The sequence below is a fragment of the Balaenoptera physalus genome (assembly GCF_965194825.1).
Source record: "Balaenoptera physalus genome assembly, chromosome: 20".
NCBI classification, from domain to species: domain Eukaryota; kingdom Metazoa; phylum Chordata; class Mammalia; order Artiodactyla; family Balaenopteridae; genus Balaenoptera; species Balaenoptera physalus.
In genome coordinates this window covers 55,462,938-55,479,589 of record NC_138901.1, presented here as the reverse complement: position 1 = coordinate 55,479,589, position 16,652 = coordinate 55,462,938, and the positions used below count along the sequence as shown (strand labels likewise).

Here is a 16,652-nt window from a genome sequence, read left to right as displayed (position 1 = left end):
CACTCCACTTCCGTCGAGGGATCGGGACTCCGTATTTGGAGTCCGATCTTCAGCCCGGATGCCTGCCCCGCAACCCATGCACACACACGAGGCTTAAGAGAGCAGTTTCTCTTTATTGTGGAACGGGACAAGGCGAGGGGGCCGGAGGGACAGGGAACGGCCAGCCCCGACCTCCCTCCACTGGAGCCGGGCGCCAGAGGTTGAAGAACAAGGGATTCAGTCTCTCGCCAGGGAAACCCAGTCCGCAGAGGGCGCCAGACTGGGGGTGGGGCGGGTGTGACTGGGTGGGGAGAGTCTTTAAATAGAGGAGGGGGCTGGAGAGGGGGAACGCGACTGTGCTCTAGCGCACCATGTATTCCTTGCGCTTATTGAGCCGAACTTGGCAGAAAGAGAAGCCTCCGAGGAGGAGGTAAAGGCCCGCGGCGATGAAACAGTTGTAGCTGACTTGCTCATAAAGGTTGTATATGTTCTGGGGGCCATTCCTAGGGGTGGGGATTAGGCAGAGAAATATCGGAAACATTATTAACAGCAGCCAACATTTACACAGCACTTACTGTGTGCCGGGTACCGTTCTAAACGCTTTTACGTGTATTATCTTAATCTTCATAACCCTATGGGGTGAGTTCTGTTATAGCATCCACTTTGCATAGGTGGAGGAGGCACAGAGAAGTCAAGGAAAATACCTAAAGAAGCCACACCTAAAGAGGTGGGTTTAGGATGGCCGCTGAGGTCTGACTCCCAAGACTGCTCCTGTGTGCTAAACAGAGCAGCCAGTTCCCTAGCCTCTGGGCCCCAAGCATCCAGCCTCCTGCAATTCCCCGCCCATGATTCTGACCACTTCCCCCGCCTCTCCACTTACTCAAAATCTTTCTCCGTGAAGGGAACGTCTTCAATTAGCACAGCGGAATGGACATTGAAAAAGATTCCGAGCATTATCTGCAAAAAGGGAAGGGGTAGGTTGTTGAACTCAGGCACCTGACCTGGTCACTGCCTGAACTCCTCCCACTTCGAATGTTGCCACAACATCTGGGTTTGGGAATCACCAGAATGAGCTGGGATTAGGGTTGGTTGTTGCCGGATTTGGACTCCAGTCACCCGGAACAGGGCATGAATGGTGACATAGAGAAGACTTGGCTGGGGCAAGGGTTAGGAATAATGAGCAACCCAGGAACCAGATTATCATCCTCTCCGGAGGCGTCATTATCACGGGACAGGGAGGAGGGGGTCAGAGGGAATCGGCACTTCTCCATATTACTTCTTCCTGAAGTGGGTCGGGTAGAGTCCTCGGGAAACAACGCCCAGCTATCCATTTCGGGAACAAGCACTCCCTTTCCCCACTGCCCTCCATTCAGCTCAAGGATCTCTCAAGAACGTAGCTCTTCTTCCTCTTACCTTGAGGGTACTCCAAATCCACCAGCCCCGGGGCCCATTCCAAGCTTCAGCTCCCCCTCTCCCTTCCAATTCCCCATTTCTCAATTCAGTTCTGTCTCGTTCTCCAGCGGCTAATCAACCACCCCCTCCGGCCTGTCTGTTGCTTTCAAACGCCTGGTGTCTCCTAGCCTTCCAGCCCGCCAACACCCGGGCCCCTCAGGCCCTCTCCTCTCCGGTTGTCGCCGGGCAGTCCCCTCACCAACATGATCACTCCCCAGGCGCTGAGGACGATGCCGCAGGCGGCCAGCTTAGGCCCACAGCACAGAAGCGACGCCATGAAGAAAGGAGTCGGGGATCGCCTAGATGTGGGCCAGATAGGAAGGCGGTGAGAGGAACCCCCGATGAGCGGGGGGGAAAGAGAGCTGGACTTGGGGACTCGCGGAGGACCGAGAGCAGGGAGAGCGACCGAGGGGGCGTGGCTTCCGGGCCCAACCATCGGGCTGGGGAGCGCCAGGCGGAGAACGCTGGCGCCTCCGCGTCCTCTCGGACTTCGGCGGGAAAGAGCGGTGTTTCTGAAACCGTAGCAGCCCTTCGGGAATCCCTTATTGACCCATATGTAGCTGGGGTGCGAGTATTGCAGGAGCAAAGTTCTCCGGTTTCTTGGCTTTCCCCCCCTCTCCAGATTGGAATGGGAGGAGCCAGTATGTCATGTGACCAAGTCTGTCAAGTCACGTGACGAGGAAGAAACGGTAGCCCGGCCTCAGGAAAGCTTTTATCTCTGGCGGAGCTCCTGGTAACCTTGGCGATGCGCTCTCAGCAGCCGAGGATTGAAATTATGTCATTTTTCCCTCAGATACCTTAGTCTCGGGCGGTATCCTGTGATGGAGGTGTGGTAAGTGAGACAGAGAGATTTACACCGAGAGAGAACGCCTCTATCTCCTCTCTACTCATCCCTACCCTTTAAAATAGACACTGACACAGTAAAAGAAGACGTGGAGCCCCTTCCCGAGCCCAAGGGTGCTGTTCTGGCTAGAACGCTTTAAAATTGCTGAGGGTTCTTGGCATTGGAAATACTTAAGTAACGTTTTGTTAACCAAACACGGAATACTGAAGAGTCGTGGTTGCCAAATCCAGGAAAAATACGGGCGTTAGGAAAAGTCCAGGGAAAGCGGACTCAATGAACAAGCTGTTAAGGTGAGTGGCCCTGCCAAATGTTCTGGGGAAAGGAATAAGTACACACAAATGTCACTTTTCTTCCCTACTGTAAACCAAGGAAACTGATCATAGGTCCTTTGAACAAGGTAGAGTACAAGATTTAAAAAATATGAATGGATCATACCCTCCAAAGAAAAAGTTTGTATACCTGACTGGTGAAAAACAGATTTGTAATAATTATTCAGGGAAATAGTGGTGTTTGAAGAACACAATTTTGCACTGAGTATGTTGTACCCATTCTCGTGAGGACAGCGGTCATAGCATAATTGAGAGGGGTCATTTTGATCCCAAGACCCCAGAACCAGACACTGTCAGTGGTTAGCATAACTTGGTGGTATTTTTCCATTTATTTTGTGCAGATTGTTCTTAAAAGGGTCGTGAAAGAGAACTTGGAACCTGGGAAACACTTAGAGACCCCAGGGTACTGAAGAGCCTGGGATAGTGGCCTTGAGACATTATTTCGTGTCTCTTTTGTTTGAGACTGTCTGGAAGGAAGCCATTTTGGGGTGAAAGTTTTTATTTTGCCTTAGGGGCACCATTCTCATTCAGGGACTTTTAGGGTAGGTGTGTGAATAGGAGACATAGGGGTGGAGGGAAAGTTGCCAAAGAAGAGTCAGGAATTTTTAAGTTGGCCAAGCATGAAGTCAAGCTCCTGGGAAAGGAGAATTAGTTGAGGTAGTCGATTTCTCCAAGAAATCTTCCTCACCCTCCCCACCCACCCCACCATTCTCTGGATGTTTTGCAAGTAAGGTCCGTGCCTCAGGCTACCGCAGGGTACCGTTGTACAGGTACTGCCCCAAATCCAGGGCCAAATCCAGCCTGCAGTCTGTGCACATCCCTGTAGCGAAGCACAGGGTTTTGTTGTGTGTTTTTGCATTTTAAAATGGTTGACTAAACCAAAAGGAGGATATTTTGTGACACAGGAAGTTCATATTTCACTCTCCGTAAATAAAGTTTTATTGGAACACAGCATTCATTTACACGTTGCCTGTGGCTGCTTCTGTGCTACAACAAGAGAGTTGAGTAGCTGTGACAGACTGTGTGGCCTACAAAGCCTAACATATTATCAGGCCCTTTACAGAAAAGTAAAGGCCCTTGGGCTCATGGGATGCAGATGTAGGGGGTTTAATTGGGGGAGGAAATAGAGCCTCTGCAGCAGAGACTAGGAAACCATGAAACTCAATATGGAACTGTCAGTCCCAGAGCTGATCTGCAGTCTTCCCGGTGGGGGCATCCCAGAGCTCAGATAGTGATGCTGTTCTCTATGTGGCTGGGCTTTAGGTATTCATAGGGCAGGTCAAGTTGCTCATTCCGGGCTGTAATCTCCCTTTCCAAGTTTTCCAGATCTGTTTGGAATTGGTTTAGTACAGACTTGGCCTTGGGGTCTGAGAAATACTTTTCTCTGTGATGCCCCAGAGGCACCTAAGAAAGAACAAAGGATCAGTCAGTTTTGAGTCAGACACATCTAGAGCCTAGCCCTTCACTCTTATGTTTCCCTTCCAACTGTCATTTCCCTTTCCCCAGGGTCCTCTCTTACCATGTCTGGCTGGCGGCGCCCCAGATGCCATGTGATGACCATTTGAAGACAGGCCTGTCGGACATCAGGTAGTGAGCCCATCACCGTGGCCATTGTCACATCTTCCTTGGTGGTAGGTGGGGGCATCCGCATTGTGCATGGGGCATTAGGGACCCAGGCATACCAGTCCAGCTGGGGGAAGAAACTGCAACCCTAGGATCCTGGTACTTAGGGTTTGAACCCCCATCTCTCCCTTGGGCATCCCAAGGTCCAGACACTTGCCTTCAGGGACCTGGGCTTTCAGCTCTCCATACCTGGCCCTGGTTGATGGCCCCATGCTGAGCAGTGCACGTGAAGACACACATGGTAAGGAAATGGCAGAGTTGATTCTGGGACTGGAAGGAGATGGGGAAACCTGGGCAGGAAGGAAACAGGATTTAGAGGCTACAGTCTGAGAGGAGAGAAATAAAGGCTGAAGACTTGGGATGTCTACATTTTGGAATTGATGGTTGTTTGTTTAGTTCATTTATTCAAATATATTTGCATCAGACATGGATTTCACTTCAGATTCAAATAATATAGTTGGGTTACCTTAGGCCAATTACTTAACCTCTCTGAACCTCAATCTCTTGACCTGTAAAGTGTAGATGATACCTATTTTATAAATGAGGTAATCACCTGGTGTGGAACAAGTTCTCAATAAATAATAAGTATTGTTATTTTGGAAGGGTTGGGGGCTGAAAAGTTCTGAGTGATCAAAAATCCTCTGCCTCAAAAAGTGGTTGAGAATTTAGGGATGCTTCCTCCTATTCCCAGGTAGGGAATTACAAGTGTCTGAATTGTAACGTGACGGATAAGAGAAGTCATAGATTTATAGGGTCATAGCCAAGAGAGGCTTTCCGCAAAGATTATGTCACGCCACTCAATTCACAGTGGAGGTGGGGGGTTCAGAGACCCACTAATCCTGTCAGTTAAGTGGAACAAATATAATCACTTCCCTTTTGTAGATTTAAAAAAAACAAAAGAAACAAAGACCAGAGAGATTAAAGTGCTTGTCAGGACTGCATAATTGGGAAAAGGCAGAGGCTGATCTTGAACTCGGGTTCCTGACTGCCAATCTCAGGCCGTTTTTTATTTTAGCACGCTTTCTCCAAAAAGTCTGTTGGGAAAGTGAGGCGAAGGTGAGCTATGAGAACTGAAGGAGAGTGGAGGAAGAGAGAATGAGAGGCACTTAGTGGAGGTTCAAGTTCACGTGTGGATGTTTATTTTCATTTTCCAAATGTAGATACTGGTTGGGGAAAAGATGGCCAGGGAGAGGAGGGGTCTCCCGGGAGCACGTGGAGCCCAAGGGACATACCGAGATATACTAGAGAAAGTTTGGTCCTGGAAGCGGGGTGGTGCAGCCACAGATTCCCTAGGGAGACGCTCCCTCCAGAGGGCGGGTGTTGCGTTAGTGCTCACGGCACCCTCAGAGGCCGGCCATAGCGGCTCCCCAGTCAATGTTTGTAGTTGTCCCACAGAGGCAGAGATGTTGGTGCAAAGTGTGAGGGGCAGGGACGGAAGGACAATTTGGAGCAAAGTCCAGTCTGGCCCATGTGTGAGAGAAGGAGGAGGAGGAATCTAGGAAGAGCTCAAGAAAGGCTTTTCTTCCCCAGAGGTTAGAATGCGGGTGGGGTGCTAAAGACGGTGGCTGGATCCTAGCAGCGGTGGGGATAGGCTGGACTGGCCAAAGAAATGTGAGCCCCAAGGGGCAGGGCACCGAGTTCAGGGTTGAGCCAAAGCACGTAGAGCATTGCGTTTGCATCTGGAAATGACCTCGCACTGTGGTCAGTGTGCAGTAGGCCTGGACTTTCTATGCGTGTGCTGGACAGTAGCAGGCAGGAGGAGAAGAGGGAGAACAGAAGGGGTCATTACGGGCTTTGGTGGAAAAATCTTCCCATTTATATCCTCAAGTAGGAATAGACAACCATGAGGAGAGAACGTGAGCCCCAGCAGGGCCTGGGCAGATCCCTTGCTGGCTGGGGTTCTGGCCCTGTGGGGTCCCATGCTGTGGCAGGTTAGGGGATGGGGTGGAAGTAAAGGTTGATGGCCAGGGTCTCTGAGGAGGATGACCCTGGGGTATCTAGAATTGTCCTGAGTCTTAGGAGGTGGGAATGGGATTCAGATGTTTGACGTGTGGAGGGAGAGGGGGTGGGATGAGGGGTTGGGGTCCTGAACCCAGACTCTACTTGGGCAGAGTGTCCAAGGAGCTCCTGTCCCTGGGGAGGGCTCTCACCTCGGTCCTGGGCCTGGCACAGCCCCACCTCAGTGATCTCCCGACACCAGGCCTGCAGCTCAGGGTCCCCTCTCACGACGTCATCCCCGCGGTAGAAAAGGTGGATGATCCCCTCCACGTACCTGCCCAGGGGAGAAGGGAGGTGAGCTCCTTGAGAGGAGAAAGCTTCGGCCTTTGACCCCTGCACTTTTCCATGGTCTCTGCCCAGCTGACTCTCAATGTGTCTGAGTATAGATTCTTCAAGGCCTGCCTTTTGGGTCATTCCCAACTCTTTCTACAAACTAGTCTAGAGAGGAAGGACACGTGGGTCATTAGTTCTAGGAATCCCCATACATGGTTGACAGCCATTCTCCCTGACAAAATCCCTGATTTTTCCAGATCCCTCAGCCTCCCAGTCCACAGCTTTCCCAACGTAGGTTCTCTGTCCCCAGCCTCCTCCTTCTCAGGCCCTACACACTGACTCACGCTTCCTCGTCTCTCCCCAGGATCCAGTCCTTTGCTCCTCTTGTCTGAACCTTATTGTTTTCAGGTTCCTTTTGCCCCATGCTGACCTCAGGCCAGAGCCCCACTCGCCCTCTCCCCTGCCCCATTTCTCGGCTCCCCGTCTCACCCACCGGGCAGTGATCTCCCAGAGTTGTAAAGCGTCGTGGGCATAGAGAGCACCCGGGGCTCCCAGCAGGCCGCGGTCAGCCAGATTGTTGGGAGGACAGAGGGAGCAGTAGGTCAGCTGAGCCAGGGCCCGGTGGAGCAAGTGCACGTGGCCCCCTCCACCGGTGCTCACTGCCTGGGACAAGAGAGATGTGAGGCCTTGAGGAAGAAGCCAGCACACACTATATAAGGGGTTCAGATGTGGCATTTTCACATTTAGAGACATAGATATAAAGGGACGGGCTCATGGGTTTAAGGGTCAGGACATTCACCCAGGTGGATCTGGGATCTTGAAAGTGGCAGGAAATCATAGAGAGTCAGACGGTGAGGCAGCCCCATGCCCCATCCCCTCCTTACCTTATCAAATACACCTCCGTCTGAGATGAGTTGGGTCCGTGCCCGGGTGTTGATTTCTATCGTGTAGCGGATGTGTGGGATCAGGAGCTGGGATGGGGGAGATTAGAGGGGGTCGTTTATGGAGGACATGCTTGGGTCCTTCCTTGTAGGCAGCATGGTGTCTACTCTTGATGCTTTCCTCCCTTGACAGGCTGATCTCTTCCTGCTTCTGTGATCACTCACTCTCGTGATCTTTTCGCCCCTGTGAGTCAGGCTCTGGAGCCAGACTGACCTGGGTTTCACTCTACACTTCAGCACTCACTTTGATACTCATCCAAGGTACCAGACCTTCTAAGTGTTGATCTGTCTATCTCCTGTCCAACCCCTCGTCTGTCAACAGCGGGTGATAATAGGGTCTTTTGTCTCAGGAGGCTGCAGTGATGCTTATGTGAGTGATGTATGAAGAGTTTTTAGTCCACACAGAAGTCCTTGAATACTAGCTGTTATCGCTTATCTTTTTTTTTTAAATTGCAATCATATAGAGTTGCTCCATTTTATAAAAAATTAATTAATTAATTAATTTATTTTTGGCTGTGTTGGGTCTTCGCTTCTGTGCGAGGGCTTTCTCTAGTTGTGGCGAGCGGGGGCCACTCTTCATCGCGGTGCGCGGGCCTCTCACTATCGCGGCCTCTCTTGTTGCGGAGCACAGGCTCCAGACGCGCAGGCTCAGTAATTGTGGCTCACGGGTCTAGTTGCTCCGTGGCATGTGGGATCCTCCCAGACCAGGGCTCGAACCCGTGTCCCCTGCATTGGCAGGCAGACTGTCAACCACCGCGCCACCAGGGAAGACCTATCGCTTATCTTTATGATTTCCACCTGGGGTGTAGGTGGCCTTTGAGAATCAGCCCCTTTTGATTTGCTTTTATACTCTGTCATTTACAACCTCACAGCTTAAATTAGCCTCTCTACTCGTTACCAAAGCCACACCTCCATCCCCTGGTCGCTTCACTGTTGGTTTTTTGGGGGGTGGGTACCTTTAGTGAGATAGAGGAGCCATACTGAGCTATGTACGTAAGCAGCAGAGGGGCTGTCGTCAAATCTCCCCCCACCCCCAATTAGGCAGTTAGGTCCCCTCTATTTTTATAGCTTTTCAAGAAATAGCTTTTCCTTAGCTATTAAAAAAGGCCATCTCATCCTCACATGCGTTTCTTTTTATCTCAGACTATTTTGTCATTTCCACCCAGTTTATTTACAGGTTTCACGTAGCGTTGGTATTTATCTGAATTGTTGCTGGACACAGGGCATGAGGCAGAGATAACTCTGGTGCCAAGAGGTCAAAGCAGCTCACATTGGACTGAAACTTTTCAGAAAGTTCATGAAAGGTGCTGAGTGTCATGGAAAGCCCAAAGTCCACATGAGGAGCAGAGATACCTTGGGACAAACAACTCTTAATAAATCATTGCAGGAACTAATTTTTTCTAGCTTTTAGCCTGTGTCACACTATTAGGTTGTGTCAGCCTTCAGCAACCCCACGATGGGCCTCCCGTCATCCCCATTTAGACCTGAGGACCCTGAGCTCACATCTGGGAAGTACAGAGGTTAGGATTCAGGATTCAGACTCCGGCAGTCCGAATCCAGAGCCTGTGCAGGTCACCTCTGGGACATTGCTGGCCTGGCTCTCCTGCGTGTACTGATAACAGTACAGCTGTTTGCCATGACGTCGCTGTGGGAATGGAGATAGTTGGGCAGAGGGCTGAACTCGTAAAGGGGGATTTTCAGTGTGCCTAGAGGCTTAGCCTCTTCAAGGTGAGCAGGAGACGGTGGTGCAGGAGCGCCCTGAGATCAGTAAAATCCAAGATTCTGCTCATCACACTGGTCTCCATCTTGTCTGTGTCACCCCAGACTCCGAGAGGCCACAGCTACTGCTGGCCAGGCTTGGGGGTCGGGCGGGGCCCCCGGCTGAAACACAGTTCAGTCGTTCTCCTTGCCAGGTGCTCACCTGCATGTCCTACCAACGTTTCCGACTCCCTATACCTCAAACTGAACCTCATCTTTGCTTCCCAACTGGCTTCTCTCCTGGCTTCCCTGTTTCTGACAATTGGTCTGGTTCATAAACTTGTATCAGTTTCATCCCTTCTCTGTCTTGTTCCCTATATCTAAAGTGTCATCAAGATTTTGAGGACATTTTTACTCAAGCACAAGCCTTATGTCGCTGCCTTCTGCCGAGCAATAGATGCTGAGCTCACTCTTTCATAAAATTACAGGATTTCTAGGTCAGTCTGCAATACCCACCCTTGGGCTTCTGGGTGTTGCAGGAGCTTAGACCTCTGACCTTTCTGATATACAGGCTTGCCGCAGCTACTATTCCATCCCTTCCCCAATTCTGATTTTTTCCTTTTCGTTCCCGTCACCACCTTGGCAAACGCATGTCTCTCTCCACCTCTCTCCTGGGCGGGTGTAAGCAGCCTGCTGGGCCGCTCTCCTTGCCTCTTGACCTGCTCCTACTTAGCAAACTCAGTTGGGGTGGAACGTACTCCATCAATACTCTAGTGTTTATCGGCTGTCTCTTGTGGTTTCAGATTCTAGATCCAGCTGTTGTTCTCTGGGTAGTTCTTATGGGCACCACTTGTCATTCTGGCTAAATCGTAAATCTCCTAAGGCAGGAACAAGGCTTTTGTTTTACTAGCAATATTCCAGCTGTACTCTAGGCCCATTGCTAGATTGTCAGATCTCTGAGAATTTCAGAGGGTTTCCTTAGTAATATGTCCTGAAGAAACCTTAAGTGACTTGACTTAATTGAAACACAAGTCTCAAAATATTGATGCAGTCTTCCTTCTGTTCTCACCTCTTTCTTTCACAGTGATAAAAATTTTTTCTTGGTGCTGCAATATCATTTGATACTGGGCTGTTTCCTTTCTCTAGGGTCTGAGTGAAGGGGGACATGGAGGGTAGAGGTTGTACCTTGAAGACAGGGTGCAGCCCCGGGAGGCACCTCATGGTGGCCACAGCAATGACCTCAGCCAGCATGTGGGTGTTCAGCAGATGATATTGGAGCTGGTGCAGTTGGAAATCTGAATTTCGGACCCAGGACTTTGCCAGGAGCCAGGCAAGTGGAGGATCTGAGGGCAGGAACAGTGGTGGGGTCGGGGAGCTGGGGCTGGGAGGCTGGATCTGGGAAAAAGAGAAGTTAAGCCTTCATTGAACTCCCACTTTATGTGTGACATTATGGCCAGCAATCTTGGGGAAACAGATGAGTAAGTACGATTATCGCATCCAGGAGGTATCATCTAGGAGGAGGAATGAGGCCCCTCCCACCGTGCCTCTCACTAGCTGTGGCACTGTGCGAGCACCATGATCGTCGGGTTGAATGCAGGGGAGTCTGAAGCAGGGAGTCCAGGGAGGAGATCTGACAGTGGTTTGGGAGAAACGTGATGGGGGTCTGCGTTATGGTGGGGGATGGAAGGGGAAGCTGGGTGTGTGAGATAATTGACAGTATTTGTTAACTAACTATTGAGACCAGTGGGAGAAAAGATAGAGGGGACTGAGAGATTAAATAGTGATTCTCAGAGTGTGTTCCCAAGCTAGCGGCATCCGCATCACTTTGGAACTTGTTAGAACTGCAAATTCTCAGTCCCCATCCCGGACCTACTGAATTGGAAAGTCTAATGCTGGGACCCAGCAAGCTGTGTTTTAACAAGCTGTCTAGGTGATTCTGATACGCACTAAAGTTCGAGAACCATCGGGTGTAGGATGAGAACTCCAAAAGGCCATTATGACTCTTGAACAAGTCCTGCCAGTTGGGTGAGTCAGGAGAAACCAGGCTGTAAGCGGAGTGACACGAGAACAGGTCTCACTGTGTGAGGATGGAGTTTGGGAGTCAAGAACCAGGGCGCTGGTTCCTTGGGAGCAGAGGCGGAGGTGAACAGAAAGCAGTGTTGGGAGGCGGATGCCCAGGGCGCCCCACCTGGATGACCATGGGTAGCAGCTTCCCACTGGTGTCCATCTTCAGCATGACGAGGGGGGCAGCCAGGTACTGCTTCTCTCCTTGGATCACATTGGCTGGAATTCCATCCAGGAGAATGAAATCAGCCTCAAACAGGGAACTGTTCTGGGGAAAGGAGGAATGTATCCATCGTTAGAGTTCAAAGTCTAACCCGAGAGGGCCAGGGCAAAGGCGGAAGACATTCAAGACCTTTATCTGAATTCTTGCCATCATCCTACGTCGGTTGCAGAGTCCTATCGGCAGAACCAGAGCATCTGGCCCGATTCCTCTCATTTTAAGTGAAGAAACAGCCTAGTGAGGGTAGACATCTTGCCCAGGGATGTGTGGTGGCAGATCCGATTTTAGAACCAGGCCTGCTCAGTCCAGTGTGCAAGCTGTCCCCTTGTCGAGATGGCCAGGCCCCTTCCCCCCTATCCCTCGATGATCTGAACACCTTGTGTTCAGCTGTCACCAGCTCAGCAAACACTCTTTCACTCCCTAAAACTCACCTTCTCTGCCAAGTAATCCACGGAGGTTCCCCTGCCCAGCCCTGCCGCCGAGTCTAGCACACACATGCACAGGGCACGCTCACATCCCGCCTTGCTCGTCCTCCTCACATGCAGCTCACCTCTTCCAAACCCAAGTAACCCCCGCAGTTCTCCCCCCCTGATGGCACATTTTCTACCCTTCTCCCTGCCCGTGAACACTGGTGTCCAGAGCACTGACGTCAGCCAGGGAATGTCATTGTCCCTGCTAACACCTCTGGCCCCATCTGCACCCTGGGAATCCATCCTGTTTCCCCTCCACACTGGGAGCTCCTCATAGTTTTCCCTACATACTTTATCACCTCTAGGTTTTTCTAGCACTGGAGTCTGGACCAAGGGGCTGTAGGTTACCGCAGCCTCCCTTCCTTGACTCATCTTTGATCCCTGCCCTTCACTACTTCTGGCCACACCGCCAAGGAGAGAACAGCACAGGGTGGGAGGGGTACCTGGAGTTCTTTCTCCAGCTGGGCCTGTAGCTCCTCCATCCCCGAGGGCAGCACTAGCCGGGAGGGCAGAGAGGTGCAGCGTCTCAGCAGCATGGGATTGGCGCCATTGAGGAACTGGTAGCCAAACAATTCATCGTCCTGCCAGCGTTGGCGAACCTTCTCTGTGGGGTCGGGGTGGAGTGTAGGAGGAGGTTGTTTACACAGCCGGGATGTCCCTCCTCCAGGCCCTACCCCAGTGATCCAGGCACGTGACCATCCCATATCTAGCCCCTGCCTTTTCGTCTGGGGCCTCTGAGAAATGACCCAGCACAATATATTCTCATCTGTGAAGTCTCGTGAGGGGCTGTGGAGTGTGAAGGTTGGGTCATCAAAAGGGGCCATCAAGGAGTTATGGAGACCTGGGGAACCACTGACCAGCCAGGATACTCTTCTGGCCCCAGAAGATGTGATCAAAATCCTCCACGCGGTTCCAGGATCTCAGGAGGGTGTAAACGCGTTTGAGGACCATCCCCAGAGCCCTAGGACAGGAATCGAGCCATGAACCCATTTGCCAATCCCTCAGCTGCTCACCATTGACCACCATTTTTGGATCTCCCAGCCCTTTCCCCACTCTGAGCTCCAGGCCTGTTCTCACCCTGCCTTCAGTGTCCACTCAAAGTCCAGCCTCTTCTCCTCGTGGAATCTCATATTTGCAGGTAGATCGTCCTCACAGCCCGCAGCCATTGTCAGGGGTAACCCTTCCTTCCATGTGGCCCAGCTAGGAGATGGGGACAAGGCTTCAGGGAGGGTGTCCAGGTCAGTGATGGGGGGTACCACTGAGAGGCCCTGTAGGTGGGTGGTCACCAGTATATCTGACGTCTTTCTTTGAGTTCCTGCTCTCGATGTTTCTGGAACACGTCCAATGCGTTGTTTCCTGCCAGGCAGGCTGGGGAGACATTAAGACAATTGGCCATGGTTTGTGTGGTCCTGTGCTCTCCTCTGCTTGTCCTCGTCTTCCTTTTTGCCGTCATAGGCCATGTGTTCAGTCACGCTCTGTTGCTTTTATCTCTGGCCTTGCCTCACTCCATTGATTACTGAGACACATTTATCTTATCATTGCCAAGTTTGCACTCTGGGTTTTGCTAATCTCAACCCTGTCTCTTGTCTCGAGACAACAGTCTCATGTTTGACACCCTTTCTTGTCCCTTAACTCGTCTTTCGCCACCTGATCCTATTTCATCAGTATCTATGGTTGGAAAAAATCACCTTAATTAAGGTGATAAAATCTTGGGAATTCTCTGGTGGTCCAGTGGTTAAGACTCTGTGCTTCCACTGTGCCGGGGGGCACAGGTTCAATCCCTGGTCAGGGAACTAAGATCCCGCAAGCCATGCGGCGTGGCCAGAAAAAAAGGTGATAAAATCTCAATCACTCATATGCCGGTATCTATTTTCTACTATATATTGCTTTGGTTAATTTCACATCTGAACCTCACCTACCACACCTCAACCATCCTCAGAAGGCTTTAGGAACAGCTGTTTGCTTTCTTTCCCTGACTTCACTCTTCTGAGATTTACCATCAGAGTCTATATTATCAACTTGTTCCTGTTCTTATCCGCATTTCTACTCACCTGTCTCAAAGTGATGTATTTCATGTTTCCATCCTTACTTGCCCTTGCCCTCGTTTGCCTCTGTAATCGTCTTTCTTACTTATTTCCCATGGTAACAAATTCTGTATTTGCTGTCCTCATTCATCCCTACCCACTGTCAGTGTGCACCCTGTCCCTCGTGGTTTTCTTCCGTGTTTTCCCAACCAAACCAGCTCTCCAAGTCATATTGCTTATTGTTTCCCTTAGCTGTCTCCTCTTAGGGGTCACCCCCATCCCCTATTCCATGTGCTACCCTTACCTGCCCTGCCCTAACTTGTTCCTCATCCCATACTTCTGTTTCCCATCATTGCTGCGGCTCCCATCCCGTGTCCTCATCTTCTTGGAGGGTGGGATCTGCACATCACTTATGTCCCTGTCCAGCCCCACTTGCAGGCTTTTTTATTCTGTGTATAAATTTGGTACTTTATAACTCTTTCCCATGTCCTGTCTTCTCCACACTTAACCTGCTGAACACTCACTTTCTTCAAGGCCCTCTGACCCTCCGCAGCCCTCCCCCGCCCCTTCCCCAGCAGTTCCCCAGGCCCTGCATCCCCTCTCCCGACACTGCCCCTCACCGGTGCCCTCGGGCAGGCACAGCACGCTGCCGGCCTGCACCCAGCAGTAGCACGGGAAGGCAGCCTCCTCGAAGGCTACAGGGCCCTGCACCGTGATGTGGTCGCAGAACCACGCGTTGTCCACCAGGGAGTGGTGTTTGCGCAGCTTCACGAACTGCAGTGGCCCCAAGTCCTCGGGAATGTCATGCTCAAACTCCTCCTCCTGTGGGACCAGAACCCGGAGAGTTAGTAGCAGGGTCCCAGGAGAGGCCGTTTTGCCTGCCGCGGGTGGGGTTGGGGGTCAGAGGTGCGGTGGGGACAGGAGAGGAGGGGACCTTTGTGGAGCCTCCGTTGACAAGGCCTCCAAAGACAGCCTCCCTCGTTCCCTCCTCCGGACATTTGCGCGGTGTGTCTGACGCCCCATCGCACCGGGAGGAAGAGGGAGCGCGGCGCGTGGCCCGCAGTGTCTTGAATTGATGTCTGAGTCTCAGCACCTTCATCGGTCCTTTAACTGAGCTCTCCCCGCTCCCTCATTCCTACGAGCGTCCCACTTGACTTCTGATCCTATATTGACACTGGCCTGGGGTCATTTGGAGAAGGAGTTGGAGGCTGCGAGGACCAGGGCCGGCGGGAAGGGAGAAGGGGTGTGCGCTCAGCCCGGGTCCTGGCCCCCGATCCTCCTGGCCCAGCCGCCCGGGCGTCCCAACACCTGGAAGTCCCAGCAGGCACGGTTCCGCAGTCGTTTCGCCCTCGGATCCCGCCCCTCGCCGGCCTCCCGCGTCCCGGCCGGGGTCTGTCCCCGCTCCGCCCGCTGACCTGGCCCCGCGCCGGCAACAGCTGCAGCTCCAGCTCCGTCTCCCCGCGCGCCCCGACCAGCCACAGCTGCACGCGGTCGTGCGACCCGGCGAAGAGTGCGGCCCCGGTGGCCACGCGGATGCGGTAGCGGCCCATGGCAGCCCCGGCGGCTTAGGCTAAGGGAGCCGGATGGGGCGCGCTTCTCCGGGTCGCCGGCCGGTATCGAGGCGCCTCAGGTCCCGGGCCTTTAAAGAGGGGCCCGCGTCCCCGCCCTCCTCACCACTTTCAGACGCTTCCAGTCCCCGCCCCAGACTAGCCCGAACCTGCGAGCTGCAGAGCCGGTTGTGGGGAAGGGCCGTCCCTCCCGGGCCGAGCGGAGCTGCGGGGCGATGAAGGGGCCCCCGCCTGGGGGAGGCCGAGAGCCTGGAAGCGCCGGGGTTTCTCTGGACCTCTGGGGGAGGCCTGGGGCCAGGCGCCTCGGGGTTGAAGGGAGCAGGATGAGGACACTTCCTGAGGTCTCCCGGCCTTTTGGAGAACTAGGAGGAAGAGGGGGTGAGTCAGTCTTCCAAACGCAGGAGAAAGCCTCCGCTTTTCTGGGCTGGGACCTGGGAAAGACCGTGGGCTGAGCCCTGGAAGGCCGGCCTGCTAGGCTGTGCTGGGCCCATGCGGAATGTCCTGCTCTGGACCCAGTGCAGCCCAGTAAGTCTTCAGTTCCTGATTTATACCTCATTTGAGCCCAGTCCTTCAATAAATCACCAGAGGTGCCCCAGGCTGCCTAAAACCTGGAAAAGTAACAGCTGAAAGACTTGCCCCCTCAGCTCCACCCCCAACCTCATATCAAACATGGCTGGATTAGGACCCTGGGCACACCAGATACTGAGGGAGGCCTAACTGAGGCAGGGCAGTGAAAGCCTCCTTTTGTCCAACCTTCATAGTGGCTTATGAGAATGTTAGGGACCAGGTGTTAGGCTGCAGTATAGAGTCACTTAGGGGACCCAGCATCTGTGGGCAATTCCCATGGACTTTGTCCCTTCCAAATGAATGCAGCCTCTTTCCCTTCTGTATGTTCCAGGTAAATTTTTATTCCGGCCTCACCGACCGTGGTGCCTGCTTTCTCCACCAGAATTCAATTTCCTTCTAAAAAATTAGGTGTAAAGATTTTATTAGTCATGAAGTTCTACTTGTTTCATCTTCCCTCTTGTCTTTATACTGCTCACTGCCCCCGCCACCCCACCCCTGCTATTTCCTGGTCCTTTGTGGCCCTCAGGGCAGGAAACCAGGGAGCAGCGGTGGGGCCAGTGCTGGTTAGGGACTTTGTAAATGTCAGAAGGATGATTCAGAGC

General features: G+C 52.4%; 2 protein-coding genes and 2 long non-coding RNA genes across 12 annotated transcripts in view; 2 read left to right on the top strand and 2 right to left on the bottom strand.

Annotated features, from left to right (window-relative positions):
- Positions 1–93: 93 nt before the first annotated feature.
- RNASEK (ribonuclease K) lies at positions 94–1,833 on the bottom strand. The gene is made up of 3 exons (XM_082440505.1): positions 1,631–1,833; positions 860–936; positions 94–482 (listed from the first exon to the last, which is right to left on the bottom strand). Exons 1-3 carry the CDS (start codon positions 1,706–1,708, stop codon positions 341–343), a joined length of 297 nt encoding a protein of 98 aa, XP_082296631.1. The 5' UTR covers positions 1,709–1,833; the 3' UTR covers positions 94–340.
- Positions 1,834–1,942: 109 nt separating this feature from the next.
- Positions 1,943–16,652, top strand: part of LOC309649899 — a 309,487-nt gene continuing 294,777 nt past the window's right edge. The window contains exons 1-3 of one of the 4 annotated variants that reach the window (XR_014257348.1): positions 1,943–2,263; positions 4,111–4,191; positions 10,284–10,467. This is a non-coding gene — a long non-coding RNA (uncharacterized lncRNA). Of the gene's footprint in view, positions 2,566–4,110; positions 4,192–10,283; positions 10,468–16,652 lie in introns of all 4 variants that reach the window. The other 3 variants (XR_014257350.1, XR_014257347.1, XR_014257349.1) reach the window with 3 other exon arrangements.
- On the bottom strand, positions 3,526–15,831 carry ALOX12 (arachidonate 12-lipoxygenase, 12S type). 6 transcript variants are annotated; one of them, XM_082440475.1, is made up of 14 exons: positions 15,633–15,831; positions 14,536–14,737; positions 13,178–13,259; positions 12,969–13,091; positions 12,749–12,852; positions 12,335–12,495; positions 11,326–11,469; positions 10,323–10,532; positions 7,383–7,469; positions 6,992–7,161; positions 6,378–6,499; positions 4,417–4,517; positions 4,124–4,294; positions 3,526–4,008 (listed from the first exon to the last, which is right to left on the bottom strand). In XM_082440475.1, the coding sequence occupies exons 4-14, from the start codon at positions 13,055–13,057 to the stop codon at positions 3,829–3,831; spliced, it is 1,539 nt and encodes a 512-aa protein (XP_082296601.1). In that variant the 5' UTR covers positions 13,058–13,091; positions 13,178–13,259; positions 14,536–14,737; positions 15,633–15,831; the 3' UTR covers positions 3,526–3,828. The 6 variants fall into 6 exon arrangements, with proteins under 6 accessions (XP_082296601.1, XP_082296597.1, XP_082296596.1 ...); XM_082440471.1 differs by lacking the exon at positions 15,633–15,831 and adding an exon at positions 15,331–15,593; XM_082440470.1 differs by lacking the exon at positions 15,633–15,831 and adding an exon at positions 14,850–15,157.
- Positions 7,476–8,833, top strand: LOC309649903. Its single transcript, XR_014257356.1, has 2 exons — positions 7,476–7,700; positions 8,606–8,833. It is a non-coding gene; the product is annotated as an uncharacterized lncRNA (long non-coding RNA).

Bases quoted from the DNA above. Each gene is read 5' to 3' on its own strand.
- RNASEK (XM_082440505.1), bottom strand. From the start codon at position 1,708: ATGGCGTCGCTTCTGTGCTGTGGGCCTAAGCTGGCCGCCTGCGGCATC. The intron at 937-1,630 runs GTGAGGGGACTG...CCCTTTTTGCAG, and splicing joins CCTGGGGAGTGATCATGTTG to ATAATGCTCGGAATCTTTTT. The intron at 483-859 runs GTAAGTGGAGAG...CCCCACCCCTAG, and splicing joins TTCACGGAGAAAGATTTTGA to GAATGGCCCCCAGAACATAT.
- ALOX12 (XM_082440470.1), bottom strand. From the start codon at position 15,014: ATGAAGGTGCTGAGACTCAGACATCAATTCAAGACACTGCGGGCCACG. The intron at 7,470-10,322 runs GTACAACCTCTA...CCCCCATCCCAG, and splicing joins GGCTGCACCCTGTCTTCAAG to CTCCTGATCCCACACATCCG. The intron at 4,009-4,123 runs GTAAGAGAGGAC...GTTCTTTCTTAG, and splicing joins GGCGCCGCCAGCCAGACATG to GTGCCTCTGGGGCATCACAG.